General features: G+C 43.5%; 2 protein-coding genes across 2 annotated transcripts in view; one reads left to right on the forward strand and one right to left on the reverse strand.

Moving 5' to 3' along the window:
• The first annotated feature begins 1,193 nt into the window (after nucleotides 1–1,193).
• Nucleotides 1,194–3,778, forward strand: LOC128712416 (alpha-taxilin). The gene is made up of 5 exons (XM_053807308.1): nucleotides 1,194–1,200; nucleotides 2,295–2,814; nucleotides 2,891–3,037; nucleotides 3,107–3,287; nucleotides 3,356–3,778. The coding sequence occupies exons 1-5, from the start codon at nucleotides 1,194–1,196 to the stop codon at nucleotides 3,776–3,778; spliced, it is 1,278 nt and encodes a 425-aa protein (XP_053663283.1).
• Nucleotides 3,779–5,663: 1,885 nt separating this feature from the next.
• The window catches only part of LOC128711211 (probable serine/threonine-protein kinase clkA), an 84,145-nt gene continuing 70,307 nt past the window's right edge, over nucleotides 5,664–19,501 (reverse strand). The window contains exons 2-7 of the mRNA XM_053806077.1: nucleotides 11,473–11,579; nucleotides 11,074–11,170; nucleotides 6,787–7,486; nucleotides 6,421–6,709; nucleotides 5,853–6,340; nucleotides 5,664–5,773 (exon numbers count right to left, since the gene is read on the reverse strand). Of these exons, the coding sequence (XP_053662052.1) occupies nucleotides 5,664–5,773; nucleotides 5,853–6,340; nucleotides 6,421–6,709; nucleotides 6,787–7,486; nucleotides 11,074–11,170; nucleotides 11,473–11,579 (1,791 nt within the window). The remainder of the gene's footprint in view (nucleotides 5,774–5,852; nucleotides 6,341–6,420; nucleotides 6,710–6,786; nucleotides 7,487–11,073; nucleotides 11,171–11,472; nucleotides 11,580–19,501) is intronic.

Below are 19,501 nucleotides of genomic sequence, written 5' to 3' on the forward strand. Positions count from 1 at the left end.
ATGTGTACTCCCGCGCGAAGATCGTAACGACGGGTTGGCGGTGGTATCTTGGGAAGTGGATTATCATTTTCAGGATCGTTCTAAACCTCCACGATGAAGCATTCCGACATGTGCATCGTTTGCGAATTGGTGGGGATCCCTCAGTTTCTTTAGCTACTATATCTGTTTTCCTTTCTTTAATTTCTTCTTTCATTTTACCCCCTCGCTCTTGTCGGAATGTCTGTGGTATGTGGAGAGGTTGCGCAAGAATAGTTTGGTAATCTACTTGAGTTTGATAGAAAACAACGTGATAAATGGCCAATTGAGAGCATACGCTGATTGCTACACATCCGTAACATGCTGGATTTTGTTGTGTGTTTTTTGGGGTGCGCGTGTGTATGTGTCAGAGATACTGGTCCTGTTGGGAATCTATTGATTTTTCAACCTGATCAGCGAAGAAACCGCATCCCCTATATGTCCATACCACTGAAATGATAAAAAAGTGTGAATTATTTTCAATACGGAAATGTGGCAATTTTGCTGAAAGTATCCGTCGACTGGCTAAATATGAAACTAGAATGATAAATAAAAAAAACACACAGTACAACAGAACATACACTTGCACGGTAACATTGGGCGCGGTAATCTGATCTGGAAAGGTGCATATGTGCAATGGGGTCTCATCGGTTAGAAGACGAAACACAATGTAAACAATACACATCCAAAAGTTACAACACACAATTCACGTCAAATTTCGCCTATTACAAGTATAGTAGAGTAATTTTTATGAAACAATAAAATCGTATTAAAACGAACGTTGACGAATTGGAGAAATCTGCAGCTGGTTAGTGTTCGTTCTTCATTATTTTTGTTAGTTCCGAATAGGCAAAGCATGGATATTTGGCAAAGGGAAAACATAGCATACTGCAGACAGATACCGGGCGATGTTATCTATTTTTAACGCAACAAATAAGAGAAAGAGAGACTGATTTTCTAAGAGCGCCGGCATACGGACTAAGTTTGATCATGTTCAGCACGTTCTTGCGCACGTACGGACGGAACAGAAGAACGGGAACTGTTGTGCGTGAGACACGGTGAAAAACTCGGTCGGTCTTGTCAAAAACTGCGTGAGAAAAAAAATTAGTGCCAGGAAAATTGCGAAAGAATTTGGATGAAAATCGATCCCTCGTTGGAATCTCGCAGGTGAAATCAACATGGCCGGTAAGTATATCGCTGCACATGCAACCTGTGCGTTGGTATCATGGGAGAGCATCGTGAAAATGAGTGTGCTGGGACTGCATTCAATACCTCGTGCGTTTTTCGAAGAACTTCCGTGTGTGATGATGAGTTTTCACTGCACAGTCACATTCAGCCCAATTGTCTTTGACTTAAATTAGACTCCGAACGCACAGATTGTGTATGAAAGGAAATTAATATTTTCGATCGTTAGCTCTGGTTTTATTTGATGATATAAGTAAAATGTAGATTGCACATAAATGATGAGCACTGTTTAGTTATAAGTCATTTAAAAATAGATCGAAAATTATGTCTTCAAGCGGTCACAAAAACAAAAGCCCCCCAAATCATATTTGGTTGATCGTCTGATGTAACTCCGATCAATTGACCAAAGGCGATACATTCGAAGTGTTCCATTCATCGTAACCAAAAGATTTTGCAAATTAAACTAAATATCGATAGTATTTAATATTTTACCGAACATTGATTTAATTTTGAATGCACCGTCCTGAAATAGCGAACCTTTTCACTTTGAACCATACATCATAAACAGAAAGGTCGATTAAAATGTCGTGAGCTGTCAAACTTGCTGTTTGTTTGTAAACAATACTTCTCCATGCGTTGGAGATAGCATGAAAAGAAAAAGCAAAACGCAATCGGCTAGTGAAATTTAGTAGTATTACCTCTGTATATCATAGGCTGTATAGGCGAAACATTTATTTAATAACTTATCTAAAATCACATCTACAGTCGGCCAGTACCAAGTCCGTACCTCGTGCCGAAAAAAGGTAGTTTAATATTTTTATTCTAAAATCCTCATCTTCTGTTGCGGGCATACGTATTTTAAGTTTTGTTTGTTATGCACAAATTATATAGAATATAATTACGTTACTTTGCCACTTATTAACAAATTTAAACTGTTCAAGTGGCCAGAACGAGAAGGCCGCTATTTGCAGTAAACGTGATTGATTCCGGGGGTGGGTTATCCGTTTCCTGGGTTATTGATTAAATAGTATCTGGTTGTGGTTGTACCATTGAGTAAAGCCATTCGTCCCATGATTGAATTTTATGATTTTTAGACGTTGCTACCAACAACCCTACGATGGACGTGCAAACCACTAACGGAGAACCTCGCAGCAATGCAGAAGCGAAGAAACTCATGCGGGAAGACAAGCAGCGCGAGGCAAAGATTGAGGAACAGCTGTCCAAGGCACTGAGTGGTATGACGCTGGACGAAAAGTATGCAGCCGTGCACAAACGGTTGGTTGATTCGGAGAAAGAAAACCGTCGCCTGGTGGCACTGCACAAGCAGTACGATCGAACGCTGGAAGCGTCCAAGCGTGAGAAGGAAAATCTCATTCTCGAGCACGACAAAATGGCCATGACCAAGACGAAGCTGGAAGGGTTATGCAGGGAGCTGCAGCGTCAGAACAAAACGATCAAGGACGAAAGCCTGGCACAGATACATCAGGAGGAAGAGAAGCGGAAACAGACGCAAGAAAAGTTCCAACAGTCGCTGAACGAAATACAGGCCGTCATGAACGAGAACAATGACAAGAACATGAAGCTAAAGGAGGACAACATGGAAATGGCAAAAAAGTAGGGAAACGAAATAATGGTTGATGGTAGAGAATGGTATTAGTATAACGTTTGGTTGTCTTTTGGTTACGTACAGGTTCAAGTTTATCCTGGAGCAGTATGAGCTTCGCGATCAGCAGATGGATAAAATGAACAAACAGATGGAACTGGTCACCCAGCTAAACGATGCCAAGCTAGCCAAGCTACAAATGCAGGCGAACGGCGAAAAGGAACAGTTCCTTGCGTAATACACTTTGCTTTTGAATTCCGCTATAGTCAGGGGACTATAATTTATGTTTCTTTTTACCCATAGAGAGAAGCTAGTGCTAATGACTGATCTGCAGAAGGTGAAAAAGCAGCTGGCCGATCTGCAAACTGTTGAGACGCATCTACGCGGACAGGTCAACATGTACTCCGACAAGTACGGCGAGTTCCAGGATTCGCTGAAGAAAAGCAGAAGCATTTACGAGGGGTATCAAGAAGACATGAAAAAGGTTTGTCAATCAGGATGCCAAAAAACGGGTTGGAACACGCGAAACATTATGATTATCCTCTGTTTTAGATGTCGAAAAAAATGAAAACCCTCGAAAAGGAAACCATGGCATGGAAGTCGAGATGGGAAACGAGTAATGCCACCGTGCAGAAGATGCTGGACGAACAGATCGATCGTGAAAAGCAGCTCACAAAAACGACCCGTCAGCTGTGTAATTTGCAAAAACTTTGCCGCACACTGCAGGCTGAACGGGCCACATATTTGGCTGCGCTAAAGGAAGGCAACATACCGATACCGTCCGAAGTGTCAGACCAAGCGGACCAGGATAAAGCAACCGGCGAAAAGATCGAAAGCGTGCAGCAGGAGGTGCCGACCAAAAAGCCCCAAACCAATGACAATCCAGTGAATGGCCATGGGACGGCTACTGATGATACAGCAACACCCGTAACGGAGGACCAAACGAAAGTGACGGAATTACCCGCGTCAACGTAGTGTCACGTAGCCACGGGTTCGGTTTGAACTCCCCGTACCCATCCACTGTTTTACTCCTCAACAATCCTCTTCAAGTCATTGCATTGTTTTGTTTTTATTTATCGCACACCGCGTCTTGTATTTTGATATGTAAAATTGGGTCTACTATTGATGTGGAATCGAATTTTCGAATTTCGTTCTTCGTATATGCAAAACCAACCTTTAACGATAATCGAATAAATCTTACCCGAATAACTTGACATGAATGATAGCTAGCGGCGTTCGTTTACACATCTCTCCATCGATTTACTTTTATTTGTCCTATAATTTTATGTTTCTGAACACGCACTGTTTACGGTAATGGTTTTTTTTTGTTTGTTGATTGTAAAAACAAACCGTACGCACTTAACCATTATATAGTTTCTTGCTACTGCTACTACTACTGCTACTACAGCTTCTACCTTCGTATATTCTTAGTTTATTAGTGCCCAAGCAAGCGTCCAAAAACGTAAAACGACTAAGCCAAATAAGCGCTTGGTGGTGGTTTTTCATAAAAAATCGTACACAGTATGTTTATAATAAGGGAAACGCTAAGTTTTTGCATATCGCTTTGGGGCAAAGAAGTTTGTTAACCGCCTTCGAACACAGTTATTTATACTAGCGACGCGAGAAGCGGGGGTAAAATTTTGCTAACATCGAACCTTTTTTGTATCACTGTAAGCTTTTGCGCTTGAGAAAGATTTAATTTACCGCGTTGTAAGTTATTATTCGACTTTCGTTCGTATAATTATTTCAGCTAGTGTAAAAAAAAAACAAACACACAGCTATCGTTATTTTTCGTTTACGCTAAACTTAAACCATATACAGCCATTATACAGCGAGCGCGCCATTCAGGCTCGAAACTACTGCAAATACCGCTCGGAGGGGTCAGATTGCTCCAAATTGTCTCTAAATCGCAACTTTCTACTACGTTTTATACAATGACGTGTATGAAAGGCTAATTCGATAATGCCCCCAGTTAGTTCGGTTAAACTCAACCACTTGCTACGCAAATCGTTCCACTAGAGCACACAAAGCACGCACAGCAGTACGACAATTTCATTACTAATGCTACTATTTGGATATTCGTAGAGCTCATTACACGCACATTAAACTAGGAACAAACTAGCAGCTCCGAACCTTCTATGGTCTAATATCCCGAAGAAGGAGACTTGTTTGCGCGGACGAAATCGAAACGATCTACACAGCTTGCAAGCTTGCAGCTCTTACAACGAACGCAACGTAAGAGGAGGATTGAACATCTTGGCAGAAAACAGTCTAAACGTTTTGAAAAACAGGGATACAATACTCTATTACAAGATGATGCTCGCGCGTTTTGCTTCAGGAGATAAAGCCACAGTCACTTGGCAAACTGTGCACCGGAAACAGGAAACTGATAGTGCTATAGGACAAACAGACCGGCTACCAAAATAGAGTGCAATTGGCGCCCGGGTGTTGTTCTAGTGGTAGAATATGTTCGAGCAGTAATCTGCAATGGCGCATTTTACAGATGCCATGCATTTTTTTTGGGGGGGAGGGTTGCTTCTCTCAAAAAATAATCTTCGTGCACGAAGAAAGAGAAACACACACTTATACACTAAGCTTTGAATGGGGAAGGATTAAGGGGTAGTGAAGGATCGAAACGATCGTGTGATCCTCTCTTCGTTGCTTTCTGTCGTTGCGTTCTGCCTACCACGCCACCGTAAGCTTCCCGATTCGATGGAATAGGACAAGGTGTCTAAGCTTTTGCGCAATTACAATGTACTACTACAGTAACGTTTACTATCCTGCTTCGTCCTTTGAATGATCGTTTTTGTTTTTTGCTACCATACTGAACGAAACTCATGTCAATGAAGGGCAACGCACATTACACCCGGGTTGGTGGAGTGCCCAAAAAGGGGATACGCTTCGGACTCGGTGTATTGCTGGTCCACTGGCGTGCTCGCGGTGCCTGCTGACAGTCGGAATAGGAACGATCTACAAAACAAGACAAACACACAATTAGGATAAGCAAAAATGTTTCACTTACACACCCCTCTTATTCTAGTACACTTACCTCGGAATTTCATTCCCTGCGATTCGTTGATGATGGCAGCCAGGGCCGGATGTTGCTGGTAGCGATCGCGCTGCGAACCGTTCGTGTTGCCATTGGCGGACAGGAACGAGGCACGATCGTTAAGGGTCGATCCTCCACCATTCCCATTGTTGTTGTTGTTGTGGTTGTGGTTGTGGTTGCTGTTGCTGCTAGTGGTGTTGTTGTTTAGTCCGTTAAAATGTTGATGAATGTTGCCATTGCTTCCGACCACACCGTTCGGATGCTGCGCCACGTGTTGATGATGCGGATGCGGATGGTAGTGTGAGGGATGGTGGCCACCACCACTACCATTGTTGTTGATGTTGTTATTGTTGTTGGCGAGGGCACTGTTGCTGCCATTGCTGTTATATTTGCTTTGCTCGAAAAACTCTGCCCGCACCGAACGGATCGAATTTTTGTTCTCCTCCGTATTGCGAGCACGAAGAATCTTCTGCTCCTGTACGCTGTAGCTGTGTGTACGAGAAGTGAAACATTATGTTAGTGAGGCTGAGGCTTAATTTATCCGTTCCCCGGGGGGGTTTTTCCTTACCGAGATCCATAACTGTTCAGATGGTTGTTGTTGTTCGTGCTGTTGCCGTTGAAGTTCTGCACATTGACGTACCCATGACGAATGCTGCTCGCCGGCGAAACGAGCGTTCCCCGGGACGAACTGATGCCGGTGTCGGTTGTCTTATCCTTGCCCAGGAATCCGGAACCATGTCCATGGTGGTTGTAAGCCGAACCGAAGTAAATGTTGTCTCGGCAGCTCGATGGACGGTGCGTTGATGGTGGCGTATCGAGCCCACTATCACAACCGGTATAATCCAAATCGGTGAGGACTACAAAATACAGACAACAGAGTCACTTGGGTTAGCCAATCAATTCAAAACCAAACTTTGCCAACAATAATACTTACACGAATGGCGGCTACTATCGTTCCCACCCGGACCGAGCGGTCTTCTGTACAGATCGTCATTCTCGCGGTAGCGTCCACCGCGGCGTAACTCAACCTCCTCCTCCAGATCGTCGTGCAGCGTGTAGCTGTGATTACCATTCACAAAGTTGTCCGCCAGCTTCTTCAGCGGCGAGTACGGGAACCCATTGTAGAGGCTACCGTTGTGGCTGCTGTACCCATTGCTGGAGGCACCACCGGCCGACAGGTTGTGGCGTGCATTCGGCACCTTCTTCGGGGTCGAATGGTTCGTCAGCAAACCGCTGCACAGCCCATTCTCGTTGATCGAGCTGAGATCGGGCACCGAATCCGACAGCAGGATGTGGTTGAACCGCTGTCCGCCCGGTTTCTGATGGCGCGACATTAGCCAGTCCTCGATCGCACCCGAGTAGGTACCGCCGAGCCCGAGGTGGTTGCTCTGCAGTGAAGCCGCCGATACTGGGGCCGCTAGCGAGGCGCGCGATCGTGGCCCTTGCGTTAGCCGAAGAGCACGACGCCGCTCCTTGCTGCTCAGCGTGCACTCCTCCAGCAGCTCGAACCAATCCTCCAGGCCCTGGTCGCTGCGCAACAGGACGCGTCCTTCTCGTGAACCGAGAAGCAGGCCTATCGCGCTGTACGACCGCCGATTCAACCATTCCACCTTTTCCACATCGACTAGTTTGATCTGTGGAAGACAAAAGCCGAATTTTAAGACGAATAAGTTTAGACGTGTAATTACATTATCAAAACACTGAACGTGGATACGATGCCGAATCAATAATCATGCGCTAATTAGTGATTATTCATCACGTTTCGAGCCCCCGACACAAAATACCAGTAAAAACAGAGATACAACAAAGGCGAAATCAATTACGCCAGTCAATCAAAAGCGGTTCGACGTTTAACTCTGTGGATAACTCCTTTGCTGCCTAGTTTTTGTTCGTTGCCTTATGTTGCTTCTTGTTCAAAGCACAATGGATGATACGATTAATTGCGGCCAGGAATGCAACTCCATTTATAGCAGCAATTGAAGGTATTTCGGGAGAATTTTTACCTTTTAGTCAGCTTTTTGTTTTGAGTTTGGATCGAACGACCGTAAATTGACGCATCAGTGATGTTGAAACAACAAATGGAGTTCGATTAACAACAAAGCAATCGAGCATGTTTTGTGAACTTAGCTTGATTAGTAGGCTTAAAAACGAAGTATGTTTTTTTTTTCAAAATGTGTACTGCTTTTAGACTCTTTTTATTATCAATTTATATAAAGTTTAAAGATCTTTTTGTTTTATTGGATTAGGGACAGATCTGTTATTGAAAAAGAAACTAAAACGAATTTAATAAAGGGTAGTAAAGAAACCTTGGTCAAATGGAAAAACATCATTTCATTTTAGAAGAGCTCTTTGAAAACTTTAAAATTGGAGTTGTAAAAAGCTTTCGAATAAAATAGCAAACACCGTTTTGTGTGCAAGAACAGTCAATGCTACATGGGAATCAAAGTTAATCGGTGTGCTGATTGTATATTTTCCATTAATCCATCACGAAAAATCCTTCGAGATTTGCTTCGAGAACATCTGTTCGCGATGATCGTTAAAACCGTGTTCGAAGTCTGCCAGTACGGCTGGCTGCTGGGTAAAGGATGTTAATAACCCCATCTGCTACGTGTTTGATTAACGAACGCGCATCGACTATGAACACACACACAAACCTCCTCCGGTGAGAGTTCATCGGATTTGCTGATTGAGTTTCAGCGTTTATCCGCTTCGGTTTGGTCCCAGTTCGCCTATTCTTGTTTGTCTTGGCGCATGTGTCGAGGAATGTGCCATCGCTCACGCGACTTGCTGACCTGTGTAAGCCTTGTTGAATCCCTTTCCGCTTCACGGTTCACTTCTTACAACGACTCACTGCCTGATTAAGCTTACCGCCCGTTAAATGGTTTAACCCGCGCTTAATCCATCTTTCGTGCCGGAGTACGGCTAGCGACGCTCTCAGCGGAGTTGTAAAAGAAGCGCCCGATTCGACGATGTCGAACCGTATGCACCCTTGAAAGTCAATGGGCAAGTATGTGGCCCTACAACAGCACCATGGGTGAATCAATTAAAAGCAATTTATATGCACTCCATTGAACAAACATTTGATTTTTGCAAGTGCAAAGCGCACTTAATTGCATTTCCACTCCACTTCAAGCGTACGATTTTTCACATCCGCTTATAGTCGGCGGGCCAGTTGCTTTTTTTTTTCTTCTCAAAACCTTTCTCAGCGCCATAGCACATCGTACAACCTGCTGTCCACAGCATCCAACAACAGACTGGCAGACTTTCTTCGCTGCACTGCATTGCAACGGAGGCGACCGTTCATTGTTTACATATCGCGCGTAGCACTGCCGACCCAGGTATAGGAACACGAAAGCCCTCGGCCTGGCAGCACAACACGTTTCACTTAAACGGAGTTCGTCCGGGAGTTTCTGCTTCCGCTTCTTGAACCCCAACACACACACACACGCATGAAGCAGCTCGTTCGTGAAAATGTGCGAAAATGAAATTTTTCCATCCCACCGCCGTCCAAGCACACGTACAACGGACAGTGTTTGTCTTCGGTGAGCTTTCTCTGACGAAGCAGAGCTCCGATTGGAGAGGCGTTCCCGGGCGAAACATATTTTGTTCTCGTATTCCATCGTACGTGCGGATGCAGTTCTTCGCAACGGGTTCCCGGTTGCATTGATTCTGGCCAACCACACAACAGCCGGGTGACGACGGCCTACGTCGAACTGCCGGTCTCTGCCGGATGGGGGAGACGATACAGAACAGATCGTCAAACAATTGTGTGAACCACCGTGTGGCTGTTGTGTGCTGTTCTTTCGCATCGATAGACATTCGACGTTCGTTGGGCAAAGATGGCAAACCGGCACCCGACGCACTATGGAAAAGCCATTTCGTTTTTCGAAGCGATTTGTGTGGAATTTCATTAATTGCTGAGGGGATGTTTGTAGGAACCATGAGAAATTTATGATGCATGATTAAAGGTAGAATGAATGCAACCAGCTTTATTTTATCCGCTAAGCATTTTATTATAATTTCTCGCTGTTATAGGTTTCAGAAATATATGGTGAAAATTTCAACTCAATATACCGACAAGTTACAGCCCGAAGAAGCAACTGAAGAATGCAATTCGCAAATGGTTGAATGCGAATCGCCGAACAAAGTCTTGCAATTCAATGCCCAGAATTTCTCGAAAACCTGACAATCCATTCGCTGGAAATTCGATTGAGGTATTTTCTTTTAGAACATTTTTGACTTTGTGGATCTCGCTGATTCTTGACGAAACTCCAAAAAACAACGAAACGCTCCGAAGAAATTTCTGAATAAAACTCTCAATTTTCGTGTTTCAAGTTTGATTTTTACATACTTCATACTTCCACATCGAATATTCACACATTTAACATTTAATATTTAAATTCCACATTTAACTTCCTGTTAAATATATGATATAGTTTTTCCTTTCAAAAGCTCTAAATAACCTTTTTTCTAATATTTTTGAGCTTACATCTGCCCTTTCGTTATAAAACGAGTGGTTTCGAACCGATAATTTAAAATTACGATTGTTGCAAAAATATTTTTACTACAACAATAATGCAATTTTCACACTACATTTCATTCCATTGTGCCGGTAAGTGGACAGGAACAACTTCTAATTTCGCGTATCTCCAAGGGACAACCCGAATGAAAATGCACCCACCGTTCCATTCTCAATGCAACTAACCCCCTGGCTGCATTCTGATTGCGTTTGGAATGAATTCAGCGCATTAAGCGAATGGTGAAGTCCTCCCTCGAAAGCGACAAAAGGGCAAATATTGAGCCTTTCCGCTTCGAAATTACTGATCGAAGTGAGTAAACAAATAGTGGAGTTCCCTACCATTTTGCAGTGCCATTTTGGGAGTTTCAGTGCCAACTCGTTAGGACAATACGGATGCGATTTGGCTTTCCCCAATTACCATTAACCGGCACCAGTGTAGTGCAACAGCCGGCCAGAAAAAGACATGGCGCAACACCAGTCCCATTGCCTATGCTTTTATAATGTTACATTCTTGTCGTTTCAGCGCTTGCAGCAGCAATTATGTTGCCCATTGGCCCACCTGACACCCGGGCGGGGCCTCTGGTTAGTCCCGTTCTATCCACCATCGAAATGTGTTTAAACACACCCATCCAACGTGTTGCCTACATCGGTAAAACATCGTGCAGCGATAGAATGTGGTGGACCGTCCCGGTCCGTACTTACCTTAAATATAAACTGTCCCATGTCGGAAATCTTCTCCGACGCAGATCCGGTCGCCCGTTTGAAACAATTGAGATAATCACGTGTTAGGATGAAGTATCTGAAAAAGGTATCAAAGTTAACGTCCCAACATTAGTATCGCATGGCAACAACCGGAAATCCGAAGCTAATTGCCAATCGGAACAAAACGCACCAAATAAAAGCGGACTTGCGGGTTGGAGGAATTAATAAAAAGGGAATCCACGCTGGAACGGTAGTTCAACGGGACAAGCGTTAAGGAACCGAAGCGTAAACTTCAGAAGGAAGGGATTAGAATGTAAAGTGACATCGGTCACGGGGATTGTCTATGGATGGCTTAAATTTATACCGACATTTATCGGTTTCTAGTGCGTGTCTACGTACCTTTCCTTCCAGCGGGAGAACAGCCGATCACGCTGCTGCCAGAGCAGTCCTCGCTTAATCGGGCCAGTCATTTGTGCTACCGGGATTCGTCCAATTAGTAGAGATTTCTGAAAGAGCAGTAATAAAACATGGTATTAGTTATAAAATAAGAATAATATAACGGGATGCCTTCAATGCCCGCCTCAATCGAATAAGCTGAGTTTGACACCTATTAGCCAGTAATGATTTGGATCGTAATCGTTCGTAATAGATGACACACTTCCGATCCCACCATGGTCACCATACCTTCGTGAGTGAATATTTTGATTTGTTGTCAATTGTGCTTAACATTTGTTTGGGGGATATCGAAACCAATTTATTTAAAAACAAATGGAGGAGTTCAGTAGCGATTTTTTTGACAATAAAGAATTATCAACATTTTTATTTAACATTTTTTACATTTTTATTAACATTTTATTTTATTGACTAGAAAAAAAATTGAACCTCGTTAACAAATTTAATGGTGGTTTATTATTAACAAATGTTCAACGAATAAATGTGACACACGAGTTCTGATAATCCTTCTCGCAAATTCGTCTTCAATTTTTATAAAACGCTGGAAACTGACTTCTACTGACTTCTGCAACTCAGAATTGATATCTTAATTTGCTGTTCTCAAAACTTAATTCGCACAGTAAACTATAAATACAACACTCAAAAAACTTTGTCTTTGTTGGATCATGTTGGATCTGTCAACTGTGCATCAAAGCTGCGACAGTGATTGTTTCATCAGCTGCAAAACCATTCGCGCTGTTGTTAGCCTCCCCCTCGAGGGAAGAGTCCAAAATAGTTGCAAAACATTAGCAAAAGCTAAACACAGACACTTCTTCCTGCTGGCTGTGGAGTAAGTAAAGTAAAAACCACGCTGCTACCAGCTGCTACCAGCCACCAACGAAAAAAAAGGACAGGAGACCACGGTGGAGCGGCTGCTGTTGGTTGGTAAAACCCGAATGAAACCATCCGCCGAAAGTAAATATTGAAATCAAGGTTAATTTGCACATTCATTTGGGTGTAAAATTTAAGCGAAGACAGTGAAAGACCACGATAACGTGCGCAAAGTGGAAAAGTTCGTTCGTCCCGATGAGGATTTTATGTTGCCGGTGGGCCCTCCCCTCCACGATCTGGCCCGGGTGCTCTATCAGTTGACAGGGGTTTGAGGGGGGTTTGAGATCTCTTGGTTCATTATTTTAATTTAAATTACTTTTTCTCGCTTGGACGATGATTGGAGTGAATTAAATCATGTCGACGAGTAGTTTCGCATTCGTACCACACTGCTTCAACTTCGCCGTGTGAGGTGTAAAACCATCGGTGATGATGTAAAATTATGATGATTAATGTGGAAGTTTTTTTTTGTAGCTGAGAAAACTTTTATGAAATTCCTCCGGATACCGTTATCAATGGGATGGAGTAGCGTCCATCCTATTAATAGCTTAACAAGAGGGATGTTTCGAGAAAAAAAATCTCTTCGCACTGATGGAGACGCATGGTGCTTTGTACTCGGGGCAGATTTTAGAAGGCAAATTAATCCTTACACTAGTAAAGACAACGTTTAAATAGCTCTTTTGAATTTCTATTCATGCTACAGTCTTCTAAATCAATGACAACGATCCGAAACGTGCTTCAAATAATAGCGCTAAACAGAGAATATGAAACCAAAACAACAGAGTCTCGCACTTTGACCAAATGGTATCATGTTTTCCGCGGCTCTGCTACTTAACGTTTACCGCCCACCCAACAGGCAGCAAGCAAGAAAAAACGAAATGGAATTTCACACATGTCCATAGAAGAAAAATAACCCCCAGCCAGGGAGAAGGTTCTAGCTTTCGGAAAATGTGTAAACGACACCGTCCATACGGGTTTTGCCCCATTACGACGATGTAAACATCTCCATGCACCATTAATAACGGACCGTGTGCACGGGGCCGGAGAAAGGTGCTCGCCACTCGTGTAGGTGTATGTGTGCAAAAAGTCAACGGATATCATCCGTTTTAGAGAAGCGCTAAAGACAACCCGCACACTGACGTACGCGACAAGGATAGTGAACACCCACACGGTTGGTTGGATGTTGGAAAGTGATAATGTTGTAACATGCCACACACGCATGACAACCCGGGACACGATACGGTATGTTTGTGACACCGAGAAAGTGATGCTAGAAAAAAAAGGAAAATAAACAAGAGCCGGCTGATTGCCAATTCACTCATTGACGGTGCTCCCGTGAGCGCGCCCACTCAGTAAGCGGACCACTGAAACGTACGAAAAGGGAAAGTATTGTCGTTCTAACTGATAGACGAAAGACGAGCTTTACTTACGACAAAAATAGTAACATCCCACAAAACAATACGATTAGATAAAAAGCGTTAAGGTTCTTTTAATGGCGCTGTGGACGTACGCCTATTTGCACGATAGGTACGTACAGGACACGCGCGCATTCATTTTACCACTTGTGCGGACTTATGAGGCAACAGCAAACAACAAACCACTCGATTGAACCGTTCTAGACGAGTGATACGTAAAGTTTGTGCTAAAGTTAAGCAGCATTCATCTCGTTCGGCTTAATAACGTCTTGAAGTTGAGAAGTTCCTGGAGGTTTTTCTATTTCATCCCCAACAACTTGTAGGCCGACCCACAAGGTAAGTAGATTAACTTCCGGGGAATAAAAGAGATGTTATTCGCCCTTTTCCATCCTATTACGCGCAGTAGATTCAATTGATGGAATGTCCTATCAGTTTCCACTGAGTGGCGCGCGTAATCGTATCGCAGGAAAAAAAATAATCGCCTACAGCATACGGAAATAGGTACAAACGACCTTACTGCTATCGGTGTACAACAATCGACGTGCCGCTCTCCCCAGTGTTGGGCGTGTAGTCTGCGAGTGTGTTTTTATTAAGAAATCCTGGCCATAAATTTTACTCCACTGAAGCGATCCTCCCGATCAAACCCCCGCCCCCTGGCACGCGGAGAGATTAATATCGAAGACTTTAATCTCGCACCGGGACCGAAGGCGCACGGCAGAGCGAAAGCATGCCCGTCAAACAAATGGCGTAACAAACGGTTGTTCTGCTTCGATTTGCTATATATTTTATATGTCCAGGGCATCCATTTTCTACGAAGCGCTCGGTGTGATGGAGAAGATTTTCTCCATCAATTTGCTTTTTCTCTAGGAGCGTACACATACACGCGCGCGTAAAACGAGCAAACGGAAAGTAAGCGGAAAATATTAAACATCCAATCATGTTCTTCATCATTATCATCATCGTCGTCGTCGTTGTCGTCCTCAAACGGTTTCTCGTTTGTCGTCGTCTTCCGTGAGGCTTTATCCTTCGGGCCGGCGGGTCGTATGTCTTTTCTTCATTACTTCAGTTTCGGTTGAATGGAACAGCATCGGTAATGAATGATAAAAATGATTCGCTTTTAGTGTTCGCTTTTGTTTTCGTAAGGAAAAAGCTAACAATTTCCTCTTTCAATCATGCATGTGCGCATTGGCTGGATGGGATACTCATCCGTTACACGATAACCCCATCCCCAACGACAACAAAACCACCGGTAACGGCGGGAATGGGATAAAAGAATTGTTTCTCCCGCTTCTAGACCCAGGTTCTTCCTTAGCCTTTAAGACGATAGCAAACTTCTTGCCGGTTTCGGCAACAACCACGCTCGGTTGCAACTTCAACTCCTTTTCCTCCTTCCTTGGGTGGGCGCAATGCAGCGGAATTGTAATACATTCGCACGAAAACGGAACGAAATCCACTCACGAAACATCGGTGAAAACATGCAATTTGCTGGCCGGAGGTAATGTTTCGGTACAGTTTGGTGCTACGTGCAGATAAAGTGCCAGTAGTAACGAGGAGGAAGTTTACACATCCGGTTCTACGCCACACCGGTTACGTTGTAGTAAACTTACTGGTGGCATGGAAATGATGGCATTGTTTAATGGAAATTATCGATTGCAATTTATAACCGAGCAGACATTTAAATTTCAAACGGGGTTGCGCTTTTCGCAATACCAATACGGAAAGGGTTTCTTTGCTGAATGCATTTTTCCTATTGGGGGTGGATTTCTTCGGAAAAAAGAGTTTATCGGTAAGAACTACATGGCATTGAATATGCTTTCATATTTTACAAGCTGTTTATTAACTTTGTAAGATATTTATCTTAACTTTTTCACTAGATCTTCGAATAAAGTAATGACATTATTCAAAATATAACTAGGAATTCCTGACTGACAAATTAAAGTTCCATAATTAAAGAAACTATAAACAACAGGCAAATACTTTTCAGCATGAATATCGTGCTGTTTACAGTGCTTATCGTAACTATAAAAATAATTACAATATTTTATCGCAGTGCCCCAATTTCTCAAGCCCCAAAATTGGGTTACATAATTATGTTTTGTATAGTCCATTGTTGTTTATTTACGTAAATGTGAACAAAAACACTCTTTTTCGATAAGAATAATCAGTTGAAAATGTATCCCAAAATACAATTAGTTTAAAGGTACCTCGACTATTTTTAATATGTTTTTAAGCCATTTTTGATGTGGTGCATTGAATATCATCCAACCGCCCGGGTTTGGATGGAATATTTTGCGCATTTTGGTTGTTTTAGTCACAAAATTGTAGTTTTGTTTATTTTTTAGATTACATATTAATATATAACCAAATATTTATTTAAATACGTATACGTTCTGTAAGAAGTACAAAAGATAACATTAGACCAATGTTAATCCTAATATATGAACCATTAATTCATGAAACCAAGTGTAACATGCCATTGGCTTGAAATAAAAAAGGCCTTGTAAAATTGCTTCATCTCCTGTTTATTTGGTTATCAAAGTTTTGTTTTTATTTAAAATAAAAAAAAAATTATTTAATTTATTTAACTCTTTACTATTACGTCATGCACTGTAGAAACGCGCTAAATTAAACATCACTCCCAACTTAACGCTAATGTTTTCACCCTTTAACAATGAACTGCAATTGAGTTGAAAATCAACCCCAGTTATTTCCAATCAAAACGTTTAAAAGTCACAAATTACCTTTGTTTGTGGAAAAAAGCACAATTTCCTGCTGGAAGCAATAAATGACAGAATGCAAACACTTCGATAAACTTGCACCCCCGCAGGACACCGTCCTGATGCTTGTTTACCGAGCGCGGACGACGACGACAATTGTGCTTGGATACTATTTATAAATCAAAGTTTTCCAATATATCACTATTGGTCCCGGTTCGGACGGAAGTGCAACTTTTGTAAGATGACACCCGGTGCATGAGCTGGTGGCAGAACAGAACCGAACACGATTGTTTTCCAACCCGGTTCTCCGTTGAAACCTTCAACATCCAGCGCGGTGTAGTGCAAAAAGCAGATCTACCAGCATCTTTCGGTGGCATCTTTAACTTTCTGCGCCTTCGTTCCGGCAGCTTCCGAACGGATTGATCCGATCGGATTGGTATCCGAATGCTTCACGGGGAAAGGAAAGCACCAGACCCGATGAAAAGCGTTTCCGTAAAGGAAACCCTTTCAACTGGTGATTGTTTTCTGGTGTTGAGGTTGGTGTTAAATTTGTCATAATTGAAAAAGTTGCCCAGCTCAACCCGAATGAATCGTAGCTCGTGTTCGAACGACCGACTCCACCGTGTGCGGTCACGACAAAGGAGTGTACAAGGGAAAAAACAGAGAATGAAAGAAGGGCACGGGGCGTAGATCCGTTTTCATAGCTCCTATGCGTTTGTGTGTGCGATTGGAATTCTTCTTCAAATATTTACAAACGTCTTGTGGTTTAATGCGCCACGACTGAAGCACTTTATTGAATTAGTATAAGTTGTCTTGGGGCCTTCGATTCTGGAAACCGGAACACTACACACCATTGATCGTGGAACGTCGAGCGAAGGGAGCAGAGCGTAAGAGCAAGAGCGTGTACACGGGAAATGTGTTGCCTTTCACATCCGTACGTCCGGAAAATGCGCACGGCCTTCAGTAGTCCCCCGCACATAACAATGCCAAAGCTAAATTCCCATTGCACTTCACACACTCGGCAGGGGAAGCTCGGGCTCGCTCGAGTAGTTTGGCAAGGAAATACACAAGACAAAGATTTACGTAACTCGTTCGACTTTCGATGCGTTGGCGTAGGCAATGGAATAGAATACATATATCTCCGCCCGGGAATGTTCAGAATATGGAGAAAGCTCACTTTTCCGTGAGTGTTTTCCCAGGCACGCTCGGTCCTGGTGTTTGTCATGTGCAGCTGCTTGGGTTTTGCGTACGGTAGCGGCTGTTTAGTGAAAAGTCGTCCTCGAAATTAAAGTGTGTAATCGTGTCGCTTGGTCTCCACTAGCGAGCGGGATGCAACCATCGGAAGCGGATCATCTTTCCGCCCTCCAGTCTCAAACGGTAATTGAGTTTTGGCGTTTCTAGCGAGCGTCGCCCGGTCTCACGGCACGAGATAAATCTCGCACCAACCGCCGAATGAATTTTGGTGGATCGAAACCGAGATAAATATCAACTACAACAGCCACCCCATCCTCTCGTCCGGATACGTGGATAGCGTGACGGTAGCCAAGCCCGCTGCTCTCCGGTCGTACGGATTGGGTTGTGGATTCGTTTTCTAAATTAGTTAATATCAAATCATGCGGCTGTCGCCTGCCTGCCCGGGTGTTGCGTTGTACACGACGGAGCGGCAAACCATTTTTGACATAATTTATGCATGCTGGTCGCATTCAGCTCGCTGTTCCATTTCCGGCTTACCCCGAAGACTACCGGCTGACTCATCACCACCTTCCGGTATTTGGTCCCCTTTATTTTGTCGTGGAGTTTGAGGGAGTTTCCTACGTAGCGGCAGACTCACAAAACACGGCAAGCACCTTGTTATCAGACAGGGCAAGCCGCTTTAGACAGCTTCAATCAGGGCCACCCTGTCTAACTTTGCGTTCAACCGATGTCTAACTTCGCTCTCCAGCCCCGGAAAATGACAACCACCATGACCGTTTCGTTCGGCCGTTGCTGCTACCTACAAGATGTAGAGAAGGCTTTTCTTTCGCCCCGAGATTGAATTGGATGATATACATACGTTCGTTTGCGTTGTCATCCGGTGCTGGCAACCCCCGGGGGGGAGGATGACCGGGCGAACGGAGAGGATGTGGTTTGGGCAAGTGTCACATTTCCGCGCCGTTAAAGGTGACAAAGAGGATGACGACGTCCACGATGGCAAACACAACACGCCTGCGACACAACATTCGCCAACGTTTAATAAAGATTTGTGCGGTTAAGACTAGCCTTAACGGGGACGGAATATTGTGAGTCTTGTGTATAGGCTTTCTCTCTTTCTCTCTCTCTTTCTATTTGATCGTAAGTTTAACTTCATTTCGTTTCCCACACTTCCCTTCTTAACACCTCTGATGCTACCGAACGGTCTATAAAAGTTTTATAAACTTCCTTACCCAGGGCTGGTCGAAAAACAACATCCTATTAGGGATGTTCCGGATTGAGAGAAGAGTAAACTTCTATTTTTTTTCGATATGAGGGAACATTTTCGAGGGTAATAGCTAGGGAACTCCGGGAAATTGACCATGAGACGGACATGCAACGCTATGTCAACAGGAGCCAGAAAACTGACAACCATATTTTTTCGCTGCTTCAACTTTTGCTACTGGGCGCCTCTGGACCCACCGGAACAGATTGGAAAAATAGGAAAATGATGACATAAACAAACCTTCAAAGAATTCCTTATAGATGGGTATGGGTTTAAGCGTTGCAAGACAGAATGGTACAGGAAACTAATTTGGCAAAGACGTTGCTAGAACCATACAGCTCCGGACTACCGGAAAACATAACCTGTTAACGACTACACAGACATTTTTCCGTCTGTGCCGTTCTGAGAGCGATAGACAGTCGACGAAGACGAGGCGTGATAATGTTGATACAACCCCCCGTATCAGTAGTTTGGTTGTTGTTCTTTTTTATGTCTCCAGTCCATCCCCACTACCGCCGTCG

Source organism: Anopheles marshallii, chromosome 3, assembly GCF_943734725.1.
Source record: "Anopheles marshallii chromosome 3, idAnoMarsDA_429_01, whole genome shotgun sequence".
NCBI lineage: Eukaryota > Metazoa > Arthropoda > Insecta > Diptera > Culicidae > Anopheles > Anopheles marshallii.